Below are 27745 nucleotides of genomic sequence, written 5' to 3'. Positions count from 1 at the left end.
TTTTGATAATTATGCAAAAGGGTAAAGATTCTCTCTGGCTACTTCCTGCTGGCAAGGGGCAGCAACAGTAGGGGTAAAAGGCTGAGATGTGGTCCCCTCTGGGAGAAGGCAGCAGGCAGCAGCTGTCACTTGGTGGCATGGGTCCTTAGATGAAGTCTGGAGGAGGCAAGTCTCTTGAAATCTGAAGGAAGTCTCATGAGGCAGAGGGGGCTGAGCAAAAACAAAAAATACTAGAGAACAAACAAATAGCAAGAGGAAGGGTTTGGGGCAGAAAATTATCTCCTGCATTCCAGGCTATTCTGGAGTTGGTGGAAATGTCCCTAGCTACTTCTGACATCTGGTGACTAGGTAGGGAGAATACCAGGTAACAAAGGCAAAAATGTAATTCCAGTTAAAAGATAGACTGGTATGGACATTAGAGGGACAAGGCTTCTCACTTCTATTGACCTCCCAGCTCTGGTTAATTTTGAAAGGGCAGGCACAAAGTGGCTGATGTGACATCATCTCCTCTTATTCCTCTTCATGTTCCCTTGTTCCCCAGACTGGCTGAGTCTAGGTGCTTGTTGCTGGGATGGCTTGTCCCAGTTAATATTCATGAAGGTTTGAACTCAAGGCCTAGGCACTGTCCCTGAGCACTTCTGCTCAAGGCTAGCGCTCTACCACATTGTGTTACAGTCCCACTTCCAGTATTTGCTTGAGATAAGAGTCTTGAGCCACGCTTTCAGCCTGGCTCTTTGCAGGTTAGTTGGGAGATGGAGTCTTAGGGATTTTTCGGCCCAGGCTGGTTTTGAACTGCAATCTTTGCCACAAAAACCCTTTATTATTTCCAATTAAAGCAACAAGGAGATCAAGTAGAATAAGTACAGCTTACCTGATACTTATCAAGAATTGACCAACAAATATTCTGCAATGACAAAACTCATTAGATGTGATGAGAATTTTAGCACAAATATGGTATTGATTTCTTTCTGGTAACCCTAACAGTGCTTAAGTTAACCAAAGTTACAGAAAGAGCCTTAGCTTTTGCAAATCCAAAACAATCTTTCACCAGGAAACCAGCAGCATGTGATGGAGCCAAGCGAGACTCCAGTCTACTTTTACCATGGGGGAGATAATCAGGATGGTCTAGACAGGAGTGAGGCCTGTCCTCCAGGTTGGAAGAGATGGACTGCATCTGGACTGCATGTAGACTGGTGGCATTGAACTACAACCCCAAGCTGAACAATCTCAGACGATTTAAGCCAAATAACTTGATTACAATGCCAGATGTCAAGTTTACACAGACACAGACATACACACATAGGTGCACACACACACACACACACACACACACACACACACACACACACACACACACTGTACACATTAAGTTTTACAGTGCCCCAAAATGAATAATGGCTGTAGACTCTTGGAATTCCAGCAGTAAGATGACATTATTTTGCCCAATATTTTAGAACCACGTAGTAAGTATTAGAATACACAACACCAAACAAAAAAGGCAAAACTCAAAATTTTTGACAACAATGTTTAGACATCTTTGCTAACAAAGCACATCAGGTAGTTGGGCCTCAGTTTCCAGGCCTGTGAAGAGGCAGCAACTTGTTAGAATAAATGGATGGGGTAGAAAGTTTGGTGGAAGGTTATGGGTCAAATGAGTCCAAATCCTTAACCCACCATGTGGCCAAGATGGAGAACTCAAGATGGTGAATTTCTGAAAAAGTGCAAAGAAAACCTGAACAAATGGAAACTCTGACAATGTGCAAACCTAGAATGGCTAGCCTCTGTGAGGGAACCTAGAGGGGGTTTCCAGCCTGCATCGCATCTTCACGGTACAATCCAAAATGTTGTAGAAAAGAGAAAGGGAGAGACAGGGAAAGTTGGACATGATTGGACATGATTGGCAAAGAGCAAAGAGAGCCTGAAAGTAAACAGACTTCTGACCATTTACAATCACAGTGGCAAAAACTGTCTACATCTGAGAATGGCATAAAAACGAGGTGCTCTGTCTTTCCACGGAGCGCAGGAGGCATTTCAAAGGGGTTTCACGGCTTGGGCATGACTCACAGCACCCCATTAAATGTGTAGGAGAGTCAGTCTGGTGAGTGAAGGAAAGATGACCAGGCAGAAGTGGCATCCTGACTTCCCCAGAGCCCTCTAGAGAGAAATGGCCACGCCCCCCAAACCAAGAGTCCTTGGCTTTGGAGGTGACCAGCCTTTTGGCTAAAGGCCGTAGGAGCTCTCTGGTGCACATCTGCAGCACGTCTGGGCAGAGATGGAGCAACAGAGAACCATAGAGAGTAGTTTCACTCACCAGACTAGAGAAGTGGTGTGGACGTGGATGTGAAGGCCAGCAATAGCATTATTGAAAAGTCTCACATGGTGTCTCAAGGCAGTTCAGTTCACAGAAAAGGGTGGTTAGGAAATTCTAACATTTCCAACTCAAAAACCCCATCCATATGTAAGGTATATTAACTAGGTAGGTTTCATTAGGTAGCTGATGAAGAGAACACCGCCCCAGCCATGCATGGTGGAGGGGCATGGCTGAAAAGGAAAAGGGGGTGACCCATCCCAGGTCAGGATTTATCTAGACCAGGAACAGGAAGAGGTGTGGCCAGGTGGAGGAAAGGTGTGGCCACACTGGAAAGGTGTGGGACCCTTCCTAAGGTCAGATGGGAGGCATGTGACCAGAGGTGGCCCAGGATGTGACCTAGCACGAGGAGAAGGTGACTGCTTCCAGGTCTGCCAGTTACCTAGGTAACAGATACTGGGCAGAAACTTAGCCAAGAGGTAGGGAGGTGTTCCTGTGCAGACCTTATAATCACCTCCAAAGGATTATGTGTCAATAGCTAAATTTTTCAGGGGGCACACATTCAGCCCATTGTCCCTTGGACATGCTGGAGACAGGAGCCAGTCATGTGTCATCCAGGTTTTATCAGATCCAGGGCTTGTTCAGCCAATGGCCTGAAATATGTATCTTGTTCTTACACATGGGACAGTGACACTGGAGTGCTCCTGAGTACCTCTCAAACAACAACAACAACAACAACAAAACAACTCAGGAGTTCTTTGCATTCAGCCCAGAGATAGATACCAGAGCTAACTCCTCTTCCTTTTGGTCTATGTATTATATGTTGTCATTCAGAGAGGAAGAGTGAGGTCACAAGACTGTTGGCTAGCTCCATCTTCTATAGGGCCTCAGATTTAATAAGATGCTGAGCATACTGCCTTATGCCTATAATCTAAGCTACTCATCTGAACACTAGTGGCTCATGCCTGTAATCCTTAGCTACTCAGGAGCTGTGATCTGAGGATCTTAGTTTCGAGCCAGCACTGGCAAGAAAGTCCTTGAAATGATCTTATCTCCAATTTACTACCAGAAAGCCAGAAATAGAGTGGTGGGTCAAGTGGAAGAGCACTAGCCTTGAGCAAAAATGCTCAGGGACAGTATCCAGCCCTCAAGTTCAAGCTCCACGACTGGAACAAAAAAAAAAAAAAGAGGAAGAGATCAGAGAAGATAACAGTTTTCATCCAACCGGGTAAAAATATAAGACCCTATCAGAAAAAGAACTCAAGTAAAAAGGGTTAGAGGCATGGAGCACCTTTCTAGCAAGTACAAGGCTCGGAGTTCAAACTTCAGTACTGCCAATCATAACAAAAGAATGTCTTTTGCTTAAAACCGTGCATTTATTTGTGTGGACACCCATGGCTCTTACTTGTAATCCTAGCTACTTAGGAGGCTGAGATCTGAGGTTTGAAGTTCAAAGCCAGCTCAGGCAGACAAGTCCAAGAGACTCATCTCCAATTAACCGGCAAAATGTGGGAAGTGAAGCTGTGGCTCAAGTGATAGAGTTCCAGCCTTGAGCAAAAAGGCTAAGGGACAATGCTTAGGCCTTGAGTTCAAGGGCCAGTACTGGCTCAAGAGAACAAGAGAAATAAATCAAAACAAATGTGCATTGGGAATCACTATCACATTTTGCATTTTCCCACTCCAACTTTCCTGGTCTTGCTCTTGTTTTGATTTCTCAGGGAAACTAGAATGTCTTTGCAGTAATATTTCAAGGTCCTTCTTTGTAGCTGCTGGTATTTTGTGCAGGGTGCTGGGACTTGAATGCAAGGCCTCATACTCTTTCTTAAGCTTATTCACTCAAGGCTGACACTCTATCATTTGAGCCACACCTCCTCTTCCAGCTCTTATTGATGGTTCAGTGGAGATAGGAGACTTTCAGATTTGTTTGCTCAGGCTGGCTTCAAACCTTGATCTGAAGATCTCAACCTCCTGAGTATCTAGGATTCCAGGTGTGAGTGGGCCCCAGCAAAGCTCCAGTGACATAGTACATGGTAGCATAATAGATAAGCCATATAAGACAGACCTATGCAAAACTCTGGCAATTAATTCATTCTTTTATGAAAACACTTGCATAAAAACAGTGGTAGAGTGCTTGCCTTGCAAGCATGAGACCCTGGATTTGATTCCTCAGCACCACATAAGCAGAAAAAGCCAGAAGAGGTGCTGTGGCTCAAGTGGTAGAGCATTAGCCCTGGGTTGAAGATCTCAGGGACAGCACCCAGGCCAAGTTCAGACCCATGACCAGCAAAAAAAAAAAAAAAAAAACAAACAAACAAACCAAACAAACAAACAAAAATAGTCATTGATGTTTGAGTTTGCTTATACAGTACTTTTTGTTTGGCTTTGTTTGTGCCATGAGGGTTTGAGTTTGGGGATGGATGTACACTGGCTAGGCAAGTAAATTTCCATTTGAGTATGTTAACATGTTTTGTATACAGAATTATTTATACATTCCATGTTTGAGATGAAAGGCACAAAGGACTTATTAAATTGGTCTACCTGTCAATGGGTCTGGTTTTTAGCTGAGACCTCCTCTGATCCCAGTAAATTGCCATCTCTGGGCCACACGGTACTGGACTGCTCCTTAGGTCTTTCCAGTTCCAGCATATTTTGGTGACTTAAGGTCAGACCCTGCTGGAGCTTCCTACCATCTGGTTTCTCTCTTAAAAGTGCTTTGGAAATGGAAAAGTACCAGTTTAACAGGACTTTCATAAAGATCTGAGGCCAGTCTTCAGTGGTTTATGCCTGTAATCCTACCTACTCAGGCGGCTGAGATCTAAGGATCTCAATTTGAAACCAGCCTAGACAGGAAAGCCCACAAGATTCTTATCTCCAATTAAACTTTTTTTTTTTTTTTTTTGTAGATCATGAGGCTTGAACTCTGGGTCTGAACACTGTCCGTCTAGGGTTCTACCACTTGAGCCACTGTACCACTTCCAGTTTTCTGAGTGGTTTATTGGAGATAAGAGTCTCTTGGACTTCAGGCTGGCTTTGAATTGTGATCCTCAGATCTCAGGCCTCCTGAGTAGCTAGGATTACAGGCACGAACCACAGGTGCTCCAATTAAACTTTTATTTCCCCAAAAGCCAGAAGAAGAATGGTTCAAGTTGTGGAGCACTAGCTTTAAGCAATAAAGCTCAGAGACAATGTTCAAGCCAAGGACTGGTAAAAAAAACAATAGGGCTGAAATATATAAATATGGACACAGCACACAAAAGGCAAGATGTGAAATCTGAAATGAGTAGCTGACTAAAAGTATTTAGGTGTCTTATTGTTTTATAATCTGTTGAAAAAGAACACTATACAAGCATGTGCAGAGATAAAGCCCGAGTTTGTGGCAAGAGCTCAGAACTGTAATTACTCATCCTTTGAAATGCATCAGATTACACTGTGGAAAAGTTGAGAATTTTGGAAAACATAACCAGAACAACAGAAATCACCCACAATTTTATCCTCCAAAATCAATATTTCTGGTTGTTTCTATGCTTTAAGAAAAAAAAAATCCACTTGTTGCCAGTGCTTCATGCCTGTCATCCTAGCTACTCAGGAGGCTGAGGTTTGAGGATTGCAGTTGGCAGACAAGTCTTCAAATAACCAGCAAAAAGTCAGAAGTGGAGGTGTGGCTCAAGTGGTAGAGCACCAGCCTTGAGCAGAAAAAATAAGAGGGTAAGGTCCGGAGTCCTAGCCTCATTACAAACACACACATATATAGGCAGGCGTGCACATGTGCACACACACATACACACACACACACACACACACAAATCCTTAGTGTGTGTCATATGATCGATACCACACTAAATGTAGTCTTGTGTCCTGCTTTTTCACCTTTAAAATTGCATTAGCGACATTTCTCTATGATATTAGAAATTCTTCATGCATGTGGGTGTCCTGACTCCTCCTGGTTCAGTCACACACTGAGGACTGCCGGCTCAGAGCAGGTTGGGCACCGGGCAGCTGCAATGCAAAAGGAAAGGAGACACAGGCTGAGCAAGGCAGCAGATCCATGTCCACTAAGCTGGCCAGTTGGGCTGAGTTTCTTCTTGGGGATGGAGTTCCAGTGGTGAGTAGGCTCCTTGAGAAAAAAAACAGGCATTTTCCCACTTCATCCAAGCACAGGCTGGCGGTTTCCATTGATGCGACATCTGGCCCAGGCAACTTCAGGTCAGGTGGCTCTGACACAGAGGTCAGTGGGACGGAGGCCACATTCTAAACAGGGAATGCAGGTTAGCGGTTTCTGTCTGCCCACAGGCTGCCCAGACAGGAACACCAGTGAGCAGGCTTCAGCCTCCATTAGTAGGAAACTGCTTTGGCTTTTTTTTTTTTCTCAGTGGCTGAGTGAGGATGACAAAAAGTAAAACCACATGACAAAAAGCAATCACCCCCAGAGAGTTGGTAAAGATGGCACTTTTAAGTCACCCGGGGCCATCCCACCACCAGCAGTCCCAGCCTTGGCCAGGCTGTTCATGTTGGTGTGGAACTGGCCAAAAAGGAGAGAGAAGACAGAGGTTTGGGGTGCTCTCGGTGTCGTTCTTTAGGCACCAGGTTTTCAGGTTCAAAGTGTACCTAGGTTTTCTTCCTCTAGAGAGTGCTTATTACATCATGGGATAGGCGATGACAAAATAGTTCAGCTCTGAATCGATCAGCTTTCTGTACCTTCTGTGAATTTCTCTCAGGGTCCTGTCCTCTTCATTTGTCTCATATCTGTTTGTATAAATTCTTACCTGCATCAATAGAGAAACACACATACACACACACACGTGCGCACACACACACACACACACACACACACAAGTGAGTACATCATTGAGGACCTGACAACAAGCATGCAAATATCTACACACACAATTAGAAAAAGCCCAAATGCAGCTAGAGTCATACACAAGGGATCCATTCCAGGACCTCCCCCCTCAAATTCTAGAATCCTTGGATGTTTAAGTCTTTTATGTAAAATGATGTCATATTTACATATCACCTACTTGTGTCCCCCATGTACTTTATAAATCATCTCTAGATCACTTATAACATGTACTACAAGTATTTACACGTATATGATACCTGATAATAATGCTGTATAGTTGTTATTCTGTATCATTTAGGGTATAACAATAAGAGAGAAGGTCTATACATCTTCAGGACAGGCATAATCTCCCCAACCCCAGCTATTTTCTGTTCTTTTTTTGTTTGTTTGTTTGTTTTTCTGTGCTGATACAGGGGCTTGAACTCAGGGCCTCTTTCTTATTTGGCTGTTTGCTCAAGGCTGGTGCTCAACCACTTGGGCCACAGTTCCCTTTTGATCTAGTGCTGGTTTTGGCATGTTGGTGGTTAACTTGAGGGAAGAATCTCTATGGTTTGTCTGCCTGGACTGTTTGCAAACACGATCCTCAGATCTCAGCCTCTTGAGTTGCTGGGATTACAGGTGTGAGCCACCGGTGCCGAGCTCCCCAGCTATTTCTTTTTTCTTTTCTTTTTTTTTTTTGGTCGGTTGTGGGGCTTGAACTCTGGGCCTGGGTGCTATCCCTCAGCTCTTCAGCTCAAGGCAAGTGCTCTACCGCTTGAGCCACAGCGCCACTTCCAGTTTTCTAGTGGTTTATTGGAGATAAGAGTCTCACGGACTTTCCTTGCTTTTGAACCATGATCCTCAGATCTCAGCCTCCTGAGTTGCTGGGATTACAGCTACTGGCACCTGGCTTCCCCAGCTATTTCAATCGGCAATTAGTTGAATCCACGGATACAGAACCTTTGGCCCAGTGGTACTGAAAAGAAGACTTCAAGTCATTTACCCTCAGTGGGCATCGGGTGCCAATGGCTGTCCCCACTTCCCCCCTCATCTCTGACTTACCTCTTTGAGTCAAAGCTCTCTGTCCTAGAAGCCCTTACCTTAAGTGTGCGCAGGGCACATTGCCCCTCCTCCTGGCTTTTCAGGATCCGCTCCACAAACCTAACATCCAGGAAAGCCCAGATTTTGAAGTAGAAAAGCTTCCTGCAGGACAGGATGAGGAGGTGTAGCTCCTCATCGAGTGACTCGTGGTTATTGTTGAACTCAAAAGTTAATTTCTGGAAAACACCAAGAGGGGAGGCATGTGTGGACAGAGGAGCTGAGGCTGGCTGGGTCATTTCACGACATCTCCTTGACCTGGCTTTGGGTCAGATAGCTATGATGACTCGGTAGCTTTTTAGATGAGGCACTAGAGAATTAGATCTCAGAAGAAGAGAATTGAGAATGACCTCACAAGCAGACATGCAGGTTTGCAAACCCCAGAATTTAAAGGCTGGAAAGCAGGTGGCTCAAGTGGTAGAGCATTTGTCAGGCAAGTGTGAGTTTAACCCCAATACTGATACAGGGAGCTGGACACACAAGGCAGAGGTGAGCAGAGGGAATACATAAAATAGATGTGAATGAAATCATCCCAAATGACCCAGAAATGCTTCGAAACATCCTTTGTATGGATTGTCACCCCAGTTCTTTTTTGCAATTCTAACTAGTTCCCAAAGCATGTGCAGTTTTTCCATGACCTCCAAGTGCCCAGTAAGGGATTTTTTTTTCTATTTAGTAGCTCATGAATATTATTTGCATCTCATGTACCTGATTAAAAATCCAGGTATAAACATGAAGCAGATGCATAGTAATGGCTTGAGTTAATCTAGACTTGTTGGTCAAACTCTAATTTGCTTAAATACTCTCAATACTCCAAAATACTCCAAAAAAATCCTCCATAGAGAATAAAAGGGGTCTTAAGGATGTATGTGTGTGTGTATGCACACATGTACACGGGCATGTGTATATAGGCTTGAACTCAGGACCTCATTCATTTGCTTAGCTTTTTTGCTCAAGGATGACTCTCTACCACTTGAGCCACACCTCTACTCCTGTGTTTTTGCTGGTTAATTAAAAAGTCTCTCAGATTTGTCTGCCTAGGCTGGCTTTGAACCAGTATTCTCAGATCTCAGATCCCTAAGCGGTTAGGATGACAGGCATGAGCTACCAGCACCTTTGAGTTCTCAATCTTTGAAAATGCACTCCTTGCCTCTCAGATTAATTCTTTGATTTGGACTCAAGACAAGAAATAGAAATACTAGCACAGTTACCGCAGGTAACTGGTACATGCACAAAACAAAACAAAACAAAACAAAAGCCTAGAATTTGAAGGCGATGTATTAGACGACCAAAGAGCAGGGTTCTGGCCTCAGCCCTCCTGAAGTGGACTGCTTGGTGGTTGTGGACAGATGACCAAACTTCAGTTCTTCTGCAGCACAAAGGATCCTCAACCATTGCTGCCCTGCACACCTCAAGCTTATGAGCACCCTGGTGTGAGCAGTGCTATTTGTGCCTGTTAGAGCTGTTTGAGAACCTTAGGAAGGACAAAAATCCTGGGTTTATAGGTGGAGAAGCTGCCCCAGTAAAGAACAGGCCCAGAACCTCCAAACTCTTCAGTGGCCTAAGTCAAACTTGGATTTTTACCTGGTTGGTTCTTTCCATTCTCCTCTTTCCCATTACCAGGCCCTGTAGTAAGTGGGTAGAATAGGCCCTCCTACTTAGCATACATAGGGTCTCCTGTGTGTGGCTCCAACCTGGTAGAAAGGTGGAAAGAGGCTGCTTACCTGCAAAGCATCTCCTGGCTCAGGCTTCGCAGCTCTGAGCTGATTAGAAGTCTCTTCTTTGGTTGACAGCCACTACAAGACAATGCCTGCACCGCACATATAGGAAGGAAGCAGGTGTTTACCTGCTGTGGCCTTTGGTGCATTGGGGAGGGTGCCTTTAGCATCACTTCCTAGGACTTTGGTGTGGGATTGGGGGGAGGGGGGCATCAAGGAGCAGGTGGCAGCTGGCTTTCCTCTAGAAATCTGCTCATCCTAGTGGCACTCACTCCCCACCAGCATCCAGTTCTCATTTCCTTCTTACCTGCAGAGTGTACCGAAAGGTGGGCAGGAGGTCGGTGAGAGTGGGCCGCATGGACCAGTCTGGATCACTAAAATAGCAGCTTCGGAGGCTGACACTCCTCACGGGAATCTCTTGCAGGAGGATCCGAACCAAACGCTCGTATTTCATGACCCGTTCAAAGAAGAAGTTCACCTTCAGGTTGTTGGCCTGCTTAGCCAGCTTGGCCCAGGACATACCCCAGACCACCTGCCCATGGGGGTCGTGAATGTGGCATTTGATGTTCATGGTCCCAAGGGTGCTGGCATTGTTCTCGCCCAAGCTCTCCAGCAGCTCATCAGAGATACAGTTGTAGTTGAGTGTCAGGGATGTAAGGTTGCAGAATGTGTTCATGGTCTTGTGGAACTGGGGGCTGCTGTAGACAGCTAGATGGTGGCTGAAGAAATCTTCGATGTTAAGCTCCGAGGCCAGGCTCACATTCTTCAGGTAGCTCAGGGAGTTGAGGATGTTGCAGCCTTGCTCCACCGTCAACCTGGCCCCTTTCAGGCTGAGCTGATCCAGGTGTTTGCCCATCTTCTTGAGGAAGAAACTCAAGCTCTTGATGAGCGAGTTCCTGATACTGTTCCTCCAGACCAGACGGTCCATCTCCAGGTGCTGGATGGAGAGAGACTTCAGACGGCTGTTACTCTTGCCCAGGCATGCGAGCAGACCTCGCATGGTGATCTGGAACTTCTTGGTCAAGACGGCATTGTACGGATTCAGAAACTTGATCTCCAGATGTTCCAGGTAACGACCAAATTTCTTCACATACCACAGGGCGGACTCGAATTCCGACGCATGTGCCCTGGATGGTCTTCCACTGAAGGTGATGGTCCGGTAGCGCCAGAGGTCAGCCGAATACATCATCTGGTTCCATTTCCTGCAGACCAGGGCTGCCCTGGACCTGTCCCTGTCTCCCAGCCACCAGAAAACGCGACGAAGGCACACGTCGGGCAGGGAAGCCCAGCAGCTCTGGTCTTGAGGCTGGATCAAGTCGCCTTCTTCATCCATCAGAGAACTGGGAGGGACGGTGTTGCTGCCTGGGAGCAGGGCTTCCAAGAGTGAGCAGAGAAAAGCAATCACCTGTTTTCTGTAGAGAGTGAAAAAGAAGAGCCATTACATGGCAAACAGATGAAACTCAAGTCAGTGAACTTCTGCCATCCTGGGTACACTGGGTTTGGCTTGTGCACACTGCAGGGAGTCTAAAGAGAAACTCAGAACATGACCCCCCAAGGAAGGACTTGTCAACCTGGGAACACGAATCTAGGTACCCTCGAGAACTAGTAGATGTGGCTAATTCTGTGGGAGTGAGGAAGGAGAATGGGCTTCTCAGAACAGGTGAAAGCTGGTTGTTTTGTAGGGTAAGTGTGCCATGATGATCTGGTGGTGGTAGAGGAAGAACTAATCTATTCCAGGCAGAGGAAACAAAAATTCTGGGCAAAGTCACAGATTTGTGAATGCATGAGGTGTGTGCAATATTTAGGGAAGTAGATACTACTTGGATGTCTTGAATTTGCAAATTTTTAAAATTAATTCACTAATTCATTCATTAATTTAGGTATTGGTACTAGAGCTTGAACTCAGAGCCCCACCCTCTTGCTTAGCTTTTTGTCCCCCTCAAGACTGGTGCTCTACCATGTAAGCCATACTACTTCCAGCATTTTGTTGATTGATTAGGGATAGGAATCTCTTAGGCCAAGGCAGAAAAGTCTGTGGCACTCTTTATTTCCAATTAACCAGTAAAAACCAGAAGTGGAGGTATGGCTCATGTGGTAGAGTGCTAAGCTTATAATGAAAAAGCTAAGCAGGATTTCAGGGCTTTGAGTTCAAGTCCCTGTACCTGAACAACAACAACAACCGTCCCTTGGTTTTGTCTGCCTTGGATGGCTTCCAACCTTGATCCTCAGGATCTCAGCCTCCAGACCATCTAGGAGATGCTGAGCTGCAAATTGAATTTAACAAATGAAAAAATTGGGATGTCTCTCCAATTACTTGTAAACCTCCCAAGGGTGAGGACCATGCAGCATGAATCAAGGACTCATAGAAAGTACTCTAGGAAAGCTAATTAAAAAAAAAAAAGAAAAGCTTGCTTTGAATTTCATCCCCAGTATGGCCAAGAGTTAAATGACAGCCCTGAGAAAGTTACAGGCAGGAAGAGTCATTAGACATTTAAGAAGCAGGGATGGGGTTGGAAGAATGGATATGTTTGGTGGGCTAGAGTTTAACAAGGAGCCTCCACATCATATATAATGAAGGAGATGAGCACCTGCTCCTTATGACAAGTGAGGAACAGGGTAGCTTGGAGGGTTGGGTTCAGACCTGTCACTTACTACCGTGTGACATTCATCAAGTTAATTCATTTCTTTGTGCTGCAGTCCCTCCCTCTGTAAAGGGGTAGTATCTGAGCCAGACACGGGCGATTCACACCTGTAATCCCAGCTGTTCAGGAAGCTGAGATCTGAAGATCATAGTTTGAAGCCAGCCCAGGTAGGAAAGTCCATAAGACTCCTATTTCCAATTACCCATCAGAATGCTAGAAGTGGAGGTGTGACTCTAGTGGTAGCCCACCAGCCTTGAGTGAGCCACTAGTGAGTGCTCAGGCCCTGAGTTCCAGCCCCAGTACTGGCACACAAACAAGTCTAGTGTTGGGAGCTGGTGAGGGGTTGCCTGGCATGGGGAAATGCTCTCTCCTTGGGAACTGTCCTTAGTGGGCTTCCACACAGGACTTCTGCACCATCTCTGCGTTTCACAAATGGAGAAACAAAGGTGTTGCCAAGCTGGGAAGGAAAGCTCAGGGCTGCGCATCACCACGAACGGGAGAACCTCCCGCCACGCCAGACGCTTCAGGAGGAGGCAGGGGGAGGAGGACACTGCAGCACCCCACTTGCAGCGCTTGCAGCGCCCCACTACCATCCCGGCCTGCGCCCAGGGCACCACGCGCCGGCTTTCCAAGCTCGCCAGTTACCCGCTTGCTGCGCCCTGATTGGGCCACAGGGACCGCGAGCTGCTTGTTCCGCCCGCGCTGTTGCTCCGAAGCCAACTCTGCAAGCACCGAGTCTGAGTCCGGCTTTCTCGCCCAGATAAAAGCCTTGCACCCGGCCACCTTTGTGACGCCGCCACCCGCGCATCCCCACTGGGCTGCAAGGGACCCCAGCCCCAAGCTGTCAGCTCAGTTGGTGAGTGGGCGCAGGAGCCGCACGTGGAGTGTCCAGGAAGGGGCTTGGCTAGGGGCTGGGGGATGAGCAGCCCGGTAAGCACGGCCCTGCGCCCGCCCCTGCGAAGAAGAGGCTGTGCCTGGAACTTGAACTCTCAAGCCCGCACAGCCCTATCCGGCTTAGGGAGACTCAGCTCCCGTGCCTCCTCTTTTGGAAGACAGGTGCGATCTGGGCTGGGGCTCCGCTTTCCTTTCTGGAGACACCAGCCCCTGCCTGGGAAAGCCTTAAGCAAGCTGGCGTTGAACTTAACAAACTTAAGAACCTCCCCGCCTCCTACCTCTCCATTTGGGTGGGGCGTATTTTCCCTAAACAGGCCAAGTAAAGGATTTTCCCAAAGCCCAGGCAGAAAGTTGAGTGTACTGTTTTCCCTTAGGGAAATTGCATCCCCCCAATTCCTCCAAGTTTCCTCCCCAATTCCCTTCTGAAAACCAGTGACCCCCCTCCCCCTTTTGTGCTTACATGTCCCTTGTCCACCAATCCAGATTCAGTTCCCCCTCTCCCCACTGTTTCTCGCCTTTCTTCTTTTCTTCTTCCCCCTCTATTGTCTCATCTGCTGCCTGAACTGAGATCAATTACCCAGAAAAACCAGTAAGCAATGCATAAAAAAGAGGAGCAGGAAGCTTTCTGGGAGAGTGTGGTTTTGTTTTGCTTGCTTTAATTCTTCAGGAACCCAGCTGCAGGTCTCCTAGGCCTAATTGGAATCCAGAATTTTTCTCTCCTGGTCATCTTGGGGTAAGCTGATGCCTGTTCAAAAAGAAAAGAAAGAGTTCAAGGTTAAACCTTTTCTTCTAAAATCCCCTCTCTTTCCACAAGTAAAAGACCATCACAGGGAAGAAGCAGGAAAGACATGTAAACAGGAAATCTAAATTCAGGATACCTTTTCTTTCCAAATCTAGCTGGTTCTTCACTTGTTTTTCTCTTAATGAAGCTAAATGTTGACATTTCACCTAAAGAAACACATATTTTTATGTTATTCCTTTTTTTTTTTTTTTTTTTCCTATGGACCGGTCATGGGGCCTGAACTCTGGGCCTGGACTCTGTCCCTCAGCTCTTCAGCTCAAGGCTAGCGCTCTACCACTTGAGCCATAGCGCCACTTCCGGCTTTTTCTTTTTGCTTATGTGGTACTGAGGAATTGAACCCAGGGCCTCTGGCATGCAAGGCAAGCGCTCTACCACTGAGCCACCTTCCCAGCCCCATAAAAAAACACATATTTTTAAAGTTCAATATATTTCAAATGGGCATTGCTAGTTTGTTTGTTTGTTTTTGTCATAGGGCTTGAACTCTGGGCCTGGGCACTGTCCCTCAGCTCTTCAGCTCAAGGCTAATGCTCTACCACTTGAGCCACAGCATCACTTCTGGTTTTCTCGTGGTTTATTGGAGATTAGAGTCTCAAGAACTTTACTGCTCAGGCTGGCTTTAAACTGTGATCCTCAGATCTCAGCCTCCTGAGTAACTAGGATTACATGCATGAGCCACAGGCATCCAGCACTAGTTTTTAAATATCTCAAAGCTTGAGTGCTAGGCTCAGGTGCTCAGAGACACATGGGTGTAGAAATAGCATGGAGCCCATTGAGACAAGAGAGTATGGGAGGACTGGGCAGTGTTTAGAAGAGGTGGTCACCATCAGAGGGAGTACGAGAAGATGCCCACACCATAGAAAAACTGAGAGCCAAGTGGAAATGTGGCTCAAGTGGTAGAGCACCAGCCTTGAACAAAAAGCCATGAGTGTGAGATCCTGACTTCAGCCTCCAGTACCAGCATCATGATTTCTGTACCTTTTGTCTTATATGTATCTGATTTGTGAAGGGGAAGCACAGAAGTAAGATAAAAGGTGAGCCATTTCAGCAGTGATACTCACTAGACACTATGTTGAAAGTGACCTGTACAACTTGTTGGGGAGAAAGGTTGGGATGGAAAAAACTTGGAGAACATGAAGTAAAGATATATACTCAAAAAATGTACTCAATATCCAACTTACATAACTATAACCCCTCTATACAACACCTTTACAATAAAAATTAAAAAATGTAAAGTGCCAGCACAGAAGAAAAATATTGTTCAGCTTCCAGAACATTTGCAATAAACTGGCCTAGTACTTCAGCAATTGTATGTTAGGTAGGCATGGGTAGCTCATGCTGATAATCCTTGCTACTCAAGAGGCTGAGATATAAGGATTTAGGATTGAAGCCAGCTTGAGCAGTCAAATCCTTCAGACTTTTATAATTTACTGGCTAAAAGCTGGAAGTAGCTAAAAGCTAAAAGCTGGTAGTGCATGCCTATAATCCTAGCTACTCAGAAGGCTGAGATTGGAGGATTGTGATGTGAGGATTGTGGTTTGAAGCCAACCAGAAGGAAAGCCTGTGAGACTCTTATCTCTAATTAATCACAGAAAAGGCTGAAAGTGTCCCAGTAGCTCAAGTGTTAGAATGCTAGCCTTGAACAAAAAGGAGCTCAAGGACAGTGCCCAGGACTAGAGGTCAAGTCCCAGGACCAGCAAAAAAAAAGAAAGAAAGAAAGAAAGAAAGAAAGAAAGAAAGAAAGGAAGAAAGAAAGAAAGGAAGAAAGAAAGAAAGGAAGAAAGAAAAGTCAGAAGTGAGGTGTGGCTCAAGTTGTAGAGTGCCAATCTCAAGCAGAAAAGCTATAGGAGAACATGAGTCTCTGAATTCAAACCCCAGTACTAGCAGGCACATGTGTGTGCATGCACACACACACACACACACACACACACACACACACACACACACACACACACACACACACACACACACACACACACACAATTTCCAAACAACCACAATAACAAAACAGGGAACATAGTGTTTTACTTGGGCACTTCTAAATTTTAATTTATTAAGATGCAAAGAAAAATTCCAATAGTACTTCAAATGTGAATGTATATGGTTAAATAATAGATTTCCTCCCCCAAATAATACAAGGTGCCTAGTTCAGAGAAGGAAAAGAAAATGTAGTTACTCCTATAATTCTAGCCACATATGAGGCTGAGATCTGATGATCATGGTTCAAAGCAAGCCCAGGCAGAAAAGCCCAGGACTCTTATTCCTAATTATCCAGCAAAAAAGCCGGAAGTGGAGATATGGCTCAAGTGGTAGAGGGTCAGTCTTGAGCTACAGAAGTGGAGTGAGAGTATGAGGCAATGAGTTTAGCCCCAGTACCAGCACAAAAGACTTCTGCTCTCTGAGCTTCTGCTGCCTTATCTATCCTAGAAGAGAGACTGACTTCATTCATTCACTTCCAAGCCTCAGAGTACTTGCTGTGGGTGACACAAAGAAACTAGGTGACAAATGCTGGAAGAAAGCATTTGGGGACACAAAGAAGGGAGAAGAGACAAAGAAGAGCTGGCCAGCTGCAGCATTTGTGCACACCTTGCACATTTGGATTGTGTGTGTGTGTGTGTGTGTGTGTGTGTGTGTGTGTGTGTGTGTGTATACAGACATGCACCAATATTGGGGTTTGAACTCAACCCCTTAGCTTTTTTTGCTCAAGGCTAGCACTCTATTACTTGAGCCACACCTCTGCTTCCTGCTTTTTGGTAGCTAATTATAGATGAGTCTGGACTTTCCCCAGCTGGCTTCAAACAGCAGTCCTCAGATCTCAGCCTCCTGAGTAGCTAGGATTACAGGTGGGAGCCACAAGAACCAGGCCATGCCTTGGATTTCCTGAAGCCAAAATCCAGGCAGTTCCCAGTGAGGTAAAGAGAACACAGAAAGGCTGGGAATGTGGCTCAGTGGTAGAGTGCTTGCCTAGCATGCATGAAGCCCTGAAATGGCACTATGGCTCAGGTGGTAGAGCACTAGCCTTGAGCAAAAGAAACTCAGGAACAGTGCCCAGGCCCTGAGTTCAAGCCCCAGGACTGGCAAAAAAGAAAAAAAATATAGAGAGAGAAAGAGAGAGGGGAAGAGGGAGGGAAGGAGGGAGAGAGAACACAGAAGAGGGTACCTGGTGTTTGTTTAGGGTAGGCAAGGGAAGCAGGATGGCACACTCAGAACATCTCCTTAGAACGTCATAAGCTGACTGCTCTTCTGTGGGAGAGGCGGCCCTCAGCTTAGGCTTAGACTTCAAAGGCAAATCCATGCTTCTGTTTTTGCTTCTTACTGTAGGCTTTGTTGAACATTTAGAGGGATGTGAACTGGTGGTGGTTTTTTCCTTTGGACGGACATCTTTCTCTGATGTAGAGGTTTGTGTTCCATCAGCCTGACTTGGAAGGGATGGAGGAGAAAGTTTTGGGTTTCCAAGAGGATGGTGTTTCACAGACTCTGAGACTGGACAGCATTTACCCTGCGATTGTAAGTAGCACATCAACATTTTAAAATGACTTCAACTTTAATATAGTCAACCAAGTAACTGAACCTCCATGTCAAGGGTGGGACATAAATTAAATAGACGAATGTCTGTCTAGCAAGCTGAAAGTCCTGGTTCAAATCCCAATAGAAAGAAAGAAAAGAAAAACAGAAACAGAAAAACTTACAAAGATACTTTAATCTTAGGTGAGACAAGTCAGGCAAGCCTGACATACTAGCTCATTCCTGTAATCCTAGCTACTCAGGAAGCTGAGGTGAGGAAGATTTGGGTTGGAGGTCAGCCCAAGCAGAGTCTCAAGCAACAGCTGGGTATGGTGGTGTACTCCTGTCATCTCAGTGACTACAAGAAATATAACTGAGGTTCGGGTGCAAAAAGTGAGATCCTATCACAAAAGAATTAGTTCAAAAAAGGGATGCAGATGTAGCTTAGCTGTAGAGCACTTATTTAGCAAGTACAAGGCCATGAGTTCAAATCCTAGGACTGCCAAAAGAAAGGAAGTCCAGAACAAGTAATATTGAAGGTCACAGCTGGGGCTGGGAATGTGGCTTAGTGGTAGAATGCTTGCCTAGCATGCACAAAGACCAGGGTTCGATTCCTCAGTACCGTATAAACAGAAAAAGCTGAAATGCTGCTATGGCTCAAGTGGCAGAGTGCTAGCCTTGAGCAAAAGAAGCTCAGGGACAATACTCAAGCCCTGAGTTTAAGCCCCAGGACTGGCAAACGAGAGGGGTGGGGAGAGTGTCCAGCAGTAAAGGCTTGCCTGCCTAACACCTGAATGTGTGCCCACCAATTCCAAGTTGCTAATGTGCTATCACACAAAGATATGGGACCTTAAGAGACGATGAGGTCACATGAGCTCCTCCTTCATTAATGGGATTAAGACCTTATAAAAGGGCTTTGAGCTGGATACCAGTGGCTCCCCCTGTAATCCTAGCTACTCAGGAGGCTGAGAACTAAGGATTAAGGTTCAAGGCCAGCCTGAGCATGAAAGTCAGTGAGACTCTTAACTCCAATAAACCACTCAGAAAACTGGAAGTAGCACTGTGGCTCATGTAGTAGAGCATTTGCCTTGAGCTGAAGAACTGAGGGACAGCATCCAGGCCCAGAGTTCAAGCCCCATGACCGCCAAAAAAAAAAAAAAAGAAAAAAAAGGGCTTTGGCTGACATAGTCAAGTACCATTTCCTCTCTACAGCCAAGCAAGCTGGATAAAGGAGAGGCAGAGGGTAGGAGAGACCAATAATGAAGATGTACTCTCACCAGGTGCTGGTGGTGCATGCCTATAATCCTAGCTGAGATCTGAGAATTGAGGTTTGAAGCCAGCCCAGATGGGAAACTCAGTGAGACTCTTTCCTCCAATTAACCAGAAGAAAGCCTGATGTAGAGGTGTGGCTCAAGTGGTAGAGCACCATGAAAAATTCAAGCCAGAGCACAAGGCCCTGAGTTCAAACCCCAGGACCATCATAAACAAACAAAAATAAATGAAAGAGGTTTCTCTGCAGCATTGTGCTAGTTTGCCCATTTGTGTTCTGTCATAGGAAGAGGAAGCAAAAAGGCTTTCAGGACACTAATTGCCAGCATCTTCACTTGAACTTCCAGGCTGCAGAATTGTAAGAAATCCATCTCTGTTCTGTATGTTACCCAGACCATGGTTTTCTGTTACAGAAGTGCAAATGGACTAATACATGGTTTATGCACATTAGCTGATACTTTGGCTACAGGAAGAAACGTGGGCTCAGTCTTGACTTGGTGCTTGAAGGAGAGAAAAGTGTCCACACAGGTAGGGAATTGGAAATGAGATGCCTCTTCTCCCATACAACACTGGAAGGGATGGCGAATTATACATGTATTTTACAGCAGGAATAAAAAACAAGGCAAAGAAGTAACAAAGGATGAGGTCATCTCTAAGCACTGTCTCTCTCTGTCTCTGTATCTCTCTCTCTCTTTCTCTTTGCTAGTACTAAGGCTTGAACTCAGGTCCTCTAGTTCTCACTTGGCTTTTTCACTCAAGGCTGGTACTCTACTACTTGAACTGTGCCTCTGACTTCTGGCTTTTTGCTGGTTAATTATAGATAAGAGTCTCATGGTCTTTTCTGCCTAAACTGGCTTTGAATCTCAAATCCTCAGATCTTAGCCTCCCAAGTAGCTAAGATTATAAACAAGAGCCACCAGTGTCTTAAGGTATCTTTAGTTTGGATAGTCTATTGTGTTGACTGAAGGGTTTGCCCTGGTAAATAGCTCACCAGCCAAAGAGAAGGAGCTTTGGTAAGTTTCCCAGAATGAAAATGCTCCATCTTATACCAAAAAAGGGCCTAGCAAGGCACTAAAGGATGCTTTGGGGGTGGACAGCTTATGCCTATGATTCCCAATGATTCTGGAGGCAGAGCTGTGAGGATCTCAGTCTGAGGTCAGCTGGTACAAATGCCTGAGATCCTATCTGAAAAGCAAACTTAAAACAAGCAGAAGGACTGGGGGTATGGTTCAAGTGATAAAGTACTTGCCTAGCAATCGCAAGGCCCTGTGTTCAATCCTCTATATAGGAAAGCATGGAAAAGGAAAGGAAAGAAATAGTGTTTAGGGCTGGAAACCGATGGCTCACGTCTGTAATCCTAAGCGCTGTCCCTCAGCTCTTCAGCTCAAGAGCTGTCCCTCAGCTCTTCAGCTCAAGACTAGCACTCTACCACTTGAGCCACAGTGCCACTTCCAGTTTTCTGGTCATTTATTGGAGATAAAAGTCTCATGGAGCCAGGTGCCAGTGGCTGATGCCTGTAATCCTAGCTACTCAGGAGGCTGAGATCTGAGGATCGCTGTTCAAAGCCAGCCCGGGCAGGAAATCCATGAGACATTTTTTTTTTTTTTTTGTCAGTAGTGAGGCTTGAACTCTAGGCTTGGGCACTGTCCCTGAGCACTTCAACTCAAGGCAAGCACTCTACCGCTTGAACCATAGTGCCACTTCCGGTTTTCTAGTAGCTTATTGGAGATGAGTGTCACAGACTGTCTTGCCCAGGCTGGCTTTAAACCAGGATCCTCAGATCTCAGCCTCCTGAGTAGCTAGGATTACAGGTGTGAGCCACCGGCACCTGGCTCCTTGAGACATTTATCTCCAATAACGACCAAAAAACTGGAAGTGGCACTGTGGCTCAAGTGCTAGAGTGCTAGTCTTGAGCCGAAGAGCTGAAGGACAGCACTCAGGCCCAGAGTTCAAGCCTTATGACTGACCAAAAAAACACAAAAAACACAAAACAAAAACCAACAACTAGTGCTTAGCGCGATGGTGGGAGAAGTTTGGGAGGAGTCTAATACCAACTTCTCTATGGAAAATATGGAGAAGAAGCCACTGAGTTTTGCCAGGGAGCTCACAGAGAACTGTAATGCAGGCCCTACCAAACTCCAAACAGCAATGCCTAGGTCCTGAAGGTAGGTGAGGCTCAGAGGATGCTCTTTGAAAGCTGGGCACAAAAGAAGACAAAGTATGCATGCTAAGTTCACCTTAATCAGTGCATGAAAGCCCCTTTGGGAACAACTGAAAAAAATATACATAGACATATACATTTATATGTTTCTGAACAGACAGACAGACAGATGATTCCAAGCCAGCCCAGGCAGCAGAAATGAGATTTTTATCTCTAACCAGCAAATGGCTGGAAGTGGAAGTGTAGCTCAAGTGGTAGAACACCAGCCTTGAGTGAAAAAGCCAAGTGAGAGTGTGAGGCCCTGAGTTCAAGCCCAGGTACCACACACACACACACACACACACACACACACACACACACACACACACACACACACACACACACACACACACACACACACACACACACACACACACACACACACACACAGATGAATTGCTACTTACCATGTGGTAGATATATATCTTTCCTGGAATCATTTGGTTGCAAGAAACACAGTGGATTTTCCTTTCAGATGGCACTCTTCTCCCTAAATAAGCACAGAAACACCACCATCCATAACTGTCCCTGGCAATGGCTGGCCGAGCTGTCTGTGACAGCCTGCATGACTTGTACCTGTGAGTATACTCTTCCACCCAGCCTGCCTGGTCTAGAGTTTCCTGTAATGACAACACCCCTGGCCACACAGGCCAGTCTTGCCTAAGTCACCCACATCATGGCCTTTATGTCCAGAGGGGCAACACAGTTCAAGGCTAGCACCGTACCACTTGAGCCACAGAACCACTTCTGGCTTTTTCTCTATATGTGGTACTGAGGAATTGAAATCAGGGCTTTATACATGCGAGGTAAGCACTCTACCTCTAAGCCACATTCCCAGCCCAGAGCTGGTTTCTAAGGAGATGAAGCATGTTGTGCCACAGAAGCCAAACCTGGCTAATCCAATGAGACTCCTGCCCCTCTCCAGGTGCTGCCTCTCAGACAGGTGTTCATTGTACACATCCTTGTGTTAGAGTTGTGTCGTGTTGGAGACTGGGTTGTTTGTGTGGAAGCCCAGGCCCAATGGGTGAAGGAAATATACATAAATTTCACACTTGGCAGTTTTTCCATTGACCAATTTTGACTAAGAAAATTGCCTACTTGGAGGGATTTACTGTCTAAAGAGTTTCTGTGTCTCTTCACATGTTATTATGTTCTCAAAACAACCAGTAAAGCCTACAAGGATCTATCACAGGGCTGGGAAGGCGGCTCAGTGGTAGAGCGCTTGCCTTGCATGCTCGAGGCCCTGGGTTCGATTCCTCAGCACCACATAAGCAAAAAGAAAAAAGCTGGAAGTGGCGCTGTGGCTCAAGTGGTAGAGTGCTAGCCTTGAGTTGAAGAGCTGAGGGACAGCGCCCAGGCCCAGAGTTCAGGCCCACGACCAGATCCCCCCCCCCAAAAAAAAGCATCTATCACATGGATGGCTCTGTCCTTAATTAACACACTTCCATAAAGAGGTCATGGAAGCTGGGCACTAGTAAATTTAGCTATTCAGGAGGCTGAAATCTGAGGATCGAGGTTCAAAGCCAGCCCAGGCAGGAAGTAGAGCTGTGAGTCAAGTGGTGGAATCCTAGCCTTGAGTGAAAACAAAAACAAAAACAAAAACGCTAAGGGAGAGTGCAAGACCCTGAATTCAAGCCCCAGTACCAACCACACACACACACACACACACACATACCACCACCACCACCACCACCACCATCACCACCACCACCACCACCACCACCACCAATAACAACAAAAACAACAACAAAAGGGGTCCTTGAATTGGATTAGGAGTGTATGAAGCTATTGTAGCTTCTGGCTTCTGGCCATTGCTGAAGGTAGAAAAAGATTTTGTTCTGGCAGCATGAATGGGCAGTCTAATTCCCTCTTCATTCTCTTTACACAGACAGGTTTTTTTTTTTTTTTTTTTTATTGTTTTTCAACTACTAATAGATTCAGGTGGGTACTACCAGGCTAAGATTATGTGGAAGAGGGCTGGGAAGGTGGCTCAGTGGTAGAGTGTTTGCTTCATATGCATGAGGCCCGGGGTTTGGTTCCCCAGCACCACATAAACAGAAAAAAGCCAGAAGTGGTGCTGTGGCTCAAGTGGTAGAGCGCTAGCCTTGAGCTGAAGAGCTGAGGGACAGTGCCCTGACCCAGAGTTCAGCCCCCATGACTAACAACAACAACAAAGATTATGTGGAAGAATTTCAGAAAACCTGTCAGTTTCAGGGCTTACTTGTCTGTATAGTCACAAATTCCCACCGCTGTCCTCTCATTCTCCTTGGACCAGTCATTTAAGGGCCACTGCTGGCCAGAAGGCAGATACAGTGCTGAACGAGAATAGCCAGGTGAATGGAGACCCACAGCTTCCTCTGTGCTTCTAGGCCCTGCATCCTTTCCAGGAGATGCTCTGGTCCTGGGCATTGTCCTCCTCGGCCTATCTCTGTGCTCACCTTCTCCAAATCCAGCCTGGTTGCTCCCACAAAAATCTGTGTGCTGGGCCATCACTCGGAGTGTGATGAGCTGTTCGCAGTGTGGACAGCGTTCTCTCCGGCTGCCACAGTGGGTCTCATGGATCGCCAGCTTGCTGAGCCGCACAGAAAGCTCACAGAACTTGCATTTAATGGGGTCTTCCTCTTGTTCCTTGGTCTGTGGGAGGAAGCAGGGCCAGAATGATTGGCTTCTTGGACTGTGGGTAGATTGGGGACATTAGCCATGATTCCTGGGGAATTGAAGCCAATCAGAGAAAGTGATGGCCAGGGAATACAAACTCTCTTGGCTTCATGTACCAGAGAAAGCCCTTCTATTCAGTATCGGGGGTAAGGGGCCTGTGTCATTGAGGTGGGCTGGCTCTCCAATGCACCCTGAGCCTACTCAGGGGGGAAGGATAGTCAGAGGATATCTTAGTGTGTGCTCCAATACTGGGGCTTGAACTCAGAGCCTTATACCCTTACTTGGCTTTTTTATTGGTGCTCTACCACTTGAGCCATAACTCTACTTTTGGCTTTTGCTGGTCATTTGGATATAAGAGTCTCATGGACTCTCCTGCTCAGGTTAGATTCAGAACCTGATCCTCAGTCTTATCCTTGTAAGCAGCTAGAATTACAGGCGTACACCACCAGAACCTGGTGAGGGGACATCTTTATTATTGGTCTTGCCTACTTTCTCCCTCTCCTTTGTCTGGGTTGGCCTGCTTGTGGGTTATAGAGAGGAAATGGTACCTGACTCTTATCTCATGCAATTCTAGCAAGGGTCTCTCTGCACATTCAGCTAACACACACACACACACACACACACACACACACACACACACACAGAACATGCTGTAGCCTGCACCATGCTTTCCCATATCTACCCTGGCTCAGGGACCCTTGCTGGACCTGTGATTTCCTAGACCAGGGTTGGCCACCTTCTGTTTCCCTCCATCACTCAGCTTAGTGCTCAAGAAGGGTTTGCTGGGTCAGTTTAAGTTAAAATCAACACTTGAACTCAAGGGTTTCCAGAAAGAAAGCCAAGAGGCACCAAGAGGGACTGATGTGTTGAAAAAAAAAAAAAAAGCTCATCTTTTAGAGTCTTTAATTCATGCTGTTGCGCTTCCAAAATCTCAAACTCCATTCCACATTTTCTACAGCTTGAGCTATTTGTCTGGCCAGACTCACAAGCCTGCAGGGAAAGACTGCCAAAAAGGAAACTGAGAGCAGACTCAGTTTACTACCAAAAAAAAAGTCAGGATTATGTTTCCTTTTCCCAGACACTGGGTGTGGAGGGGTTACATGGCTTCTGGGGCGGGATGGGGGGCAGGGAAGGACTGTCTTCCAGCTCTGAGCCTTAGCCCCTTCCTGAAGCTGCTTACCTGCTGGTGCTCATTCTGTTGATGCTCTTGAAACTTTTCCTTTGGGACAGGCTCCTCACACTCTGGGCAAAGGACCAGGAACCGCAGGCAGTGGGCCTCATGGAGGGTGAAGTGGGCAGAGGCCACACTTCTTTTGCTAAGGATCAAGGAAAGAAAAAGGCTAGGCTTAGTGTCCTGGTATAAACACAGAACCCCATTTCACACCAGGCCTTGAGCACTGAAATAGGATAATGGAGATACCACCTGCTCTGCCTTTCTTATCTTGGTCCAGAACCAGGACAATGCTTTTTTTCCCTGATGGTATATAACATCTCAAAATGTGCCAACTGGCACTTTAAGATGTACAGTTTAAGGCCAAGTGCCATGGCTTGCAGTCCTAGCTACTCAGGAGGCTGAGATCTGAGGGATCACAGTTCCAAGACAGACCTGGCAGGGAAGTCTATGAGATTTCTATCTCCAATTAACAACCAAAAGCCAGAAGTGAAGCTGTAGATCAAGTAGTAGGGTACCAGCTTTGAGCTTGAAAAAACTAAGGGACAGTGCCCAGGCCCTAAGGTTTTATTATTATTATTGTTATTATTTTTACTATGCCCGTCCCTTAGCCTTGTCATTCAAGTCTGGCACTCTAGCTCTTAAGCCACAGTTCCACTTCTGGCTCTTTGATGGTTAACTGAAGATAACAGTCTCAAGAAACTTCCTGGGGCTGGGAAGGTGGCTCAGTGGTAGAGTGCTTGCCTTGCAGGCATGAAGCCCTGGGTTCGATTCCTCAGCACCACATAAGCAGAAAAAGCCAAAAGTGGCGCTGTTGCTCAAGTGGTAGAGTTCTAGCCTTGAGCTGAAGAGCTGAGGGGACAGCACCCAGGCCCAGAGTTCAAGCCCCATGACCAACACACACACACACACACAAAAGAACCATCCTGCCTGGGCTGGCTTTGAACAGCAATCTTCAGATCTCAGCCTGCTGAGTAGTGCTCCACCAACACTGGGCACTTTTCTTTTCCTTTTCCTTTTATTTTTTATTTTTGCCAGTCTTGGGGCTTGAACTCAGGGCCTGGGCACTGTCCCTGAGCTTGCTTCATTTGCTCAAGGCTAACACTTTACCACTTGAGCCACAGCGCCACTTCTGGCCTTTTCTGTTTATGTGGCACTGAGAAGTTGAACCCATGGTTTCATGCATATTAGGCAAGCACTCTACCACTAAGCCACCTTCCCAGCCTGCCCCCCTCCCCCCCACACTTTTAAAAACAAATTCTAACCGTCCATATAATCAGGAAATGTTCTCTTTCTTCATCAACTCTTGCTGGTGGCAACTGTGTGGGGGAAAAAGAAATATAGAGGCCATATCCCTAAAGGCCTGGATGTTCAGGCCCTAACCTGAGATGAGGCCAGAGAGAAATCATTTGAACTGCACTGCTCTGCATCTACACCAGCTCTCTTAACACATACACACACACAAGTGACCTTACCACCATCCCTATCTGTTCTCCCTCTGCTCTATCTGGCTTGTTCCTTCTCTACTCTGAGCTTCTTCTAGTCCTGAGATCTAGAGAAGTCCTGTTGGAGCAAAGTTGTGCAGTGGAGATGTTCTAGAGTGAAGTCCCTCTCTGGGCCAGCTCCTTTCACTTACTGACATGGTCCTGATCCCCATCACTGTCTGCCAGCCCCACCTCCCGGCCCCCTGAGTATAGGGATGGCTCAGGAGAACCTGTGGGCGCTTTGCTTTCACATATCAGTGTGTGAGGACTTAGCATTTATAATCCCTGAGAAGAAAGAGCAGACCAGTAGGCTATTGCCCTTGAAGTGCAGTGAAATCGAGGCAGCTCTAGCTTTCATCTAGCTGCCAGGATCCCCGGGTCCCCACCTGCCTGCACTCTTGGGGGCACCTGCACGTGGACCACACACTTGCTCCTCGCTTTCTCTCTCCAGGCAGCCTGGGCCAGCTGCTCTAGAGTGGCCTCTTACCAATTCCCGCAACGCTGGAAGCCCTCCTCCATGGTGCCACTCTGTGCCTGTCACCCGGTCGCTCTCTGTGCTCTCTGTTGAGTTTCGTTTCTCTCCAGGAGTTTCGTTTCTCTCAAAGACAAGAAAACAAAACAAAACTGAAAGTGTGGGGCAGTGCCAGCTGCCCTGGGAGGAGGGAGGGGAACCTTAAGAATTCTCAGCTCAGGTTATCCCCAGCTTCCTGTGGCCAGACACTCCCAGAAAGCCCCTCTGAAGCTCAGCCGGCCCTGTCCCCTCAATCCTGGCTGTCCCTCCCCCTACCCCCCCCCCCCCCCCCGCTTCCTGCTGCTGTCACAGGCTCTTCTTGCAGCCTGGAGGATGGGGGTCCGAGGCTAGGCCTCCCCAGTGCAGCAACTTTCCCCTTCTGGTTCTTTTCCCAGCCATCAATTTCCTTACTCTCCCGTTTCTCTCTTCCAACTTGCCACATGGAATGAGGGGTGCTCCTTGAAAAAACACCTGGCTTATTAGTACCCTGCTAGACCTCAGTTGGTTATTTGGAAGAGCATCTACCCTGCACCTTTAGCTCATGCCCTGCACCTGTGGCTCATCTAGCTACTCAGCAAGCTGAGATCTGAGGATTGCAATTTGAAGCCAATCTGGGCAGCAAAGTCTGTGAGACTCTTATTTCCAATTAATTACCAAAAAGGCAGAAGTG

General features: G+C 46.5%; 2 protein-coding genes across 3 annotated transcripts; both read right to left on the bottom strand.

The window, feature by feature from the left end:
• Positions 1–6571: 6571 nt before the first annotated feature.
• On the bottom strand, positions 6572–13300 carry Fbxo39 (F-box protein 39). The gene is made up of 4 exons (XM_070001730.1): positions 13231–13300; positions 10251–11355; positions 8228–8404; positions 6572–7071 (listed from the first exon to the last, which is right to left on the bottom strand). The coding sequence occupies exons 2-4, from the start codon at positions 11274–11276 to the stop codon at positions 6943–6945; spliced, it is 1332 nt and encodes a 443-aa protein (XP_069857831.1). The 5' UTR covers positions 11277–11355; positions 13231–13300; the 3' UTR covers positions 6572–6942.
• Positions 13301–14078: 778 nt separating this feature from the next.
• On the bottom strand, positions 14079–27269 carry Xaf1 (XIAP associated factor 1). 2 transcript variants are annotated; one of them, XM_070001731.1, is made up of 7 exons: positions 27052–27267; positions 25090–25225; positions 23690–23885; positions 21659–21741; positions 17439–17777; positions 14358–14427; positions 14110–14224 (listed from the first exon to the last, which is right to left on the bottom strand). In XM_070001731.1, exons 1-7 carry the CDS (start codon positions 27081–27083, stop codon positions 14172–14174), a joined length of 909 nt encoding a protein of 302 aa, XP_069857832.1. In that variant the 5' UTR covers positions 27084–27267; the 3' UTR covers positions 14110–14171. The 2 variants fall into 2 exon arrangements, with proteins under 2 accessions (XP_069857833.1, XP_069857832.1); XM_070001732.1 differs by lacking the exon at positions 14358–14427 and having other exon boundaries at positions 14079–14224; positions 27052–27269.
• Between the last annotated feature and the right edge of the window lie 476 nt (positions 27270–27745).

This window comes from Dipodomys merriami, unplaced genomic scaffold (genome assembly GCF_024711535.1).
Source record: "Dipodomys merriami isolate MVZ:Mamm:240054 unplaced genomic scaffold, mDipMer1.0.p SCAF_59, whole genome shotgun sequence".
NCBI lineage: Eukaryota > Metazoa > Chordata > Mammalia > Rodentia > Heteromyidae > Dipodomys > Dipodomys merriami.
The sequence above is the reverse complement of the archived record's forward strand: the minus strand, read 5'-3'. Positions and strand labels throughout refer to the sequence as shown.

Bases quoted from the DNA above. Each gene is read 5' to 3' on its own strand.
- Fbxo39 (XM_070001730.1), bottom strand. From the start codon at position 11,276: ATGGATGAAGAAGGCGACTTGATCCAGCCTCAAGACCAGAGCTGCTGG. The intron at 8,405-10,250 runs GTAAGAAGGAAA...GGTGTTTTCCAG, and splicing joins CCTTTCGGTACACTCTGCAG to AAATTAACTTTTGAGTTCAA. The intron at 7,072-8,227 runs GTAAGGGCTTCT...CTATTGATGCAG, and splicing joins GTGCCCTGCGCACACTTAAG to GTAAGAATTTATACAAACAG.
- Xaf1 (XM_070001731.1), bottom strand. From the start codon at position 27,083: ATGGAGGAGGGCTTCCAGCGTTGCGGGAATTG. The intron at 25,226-27,051 runs GTAAGAGGCCAC...CTTGATCCTTAG, and splicing joins TTCCAGCGTTGCGGGAATTG to CAAAAGAAGTGTGGCCTCTG. The intron at 17,778-21,658 runs GTAAGTAGCAAT...TTACAATCGCAG, and splicing joins AGATATATATCTACCACATG to GGTAAATGCTGTCCAGTCTC.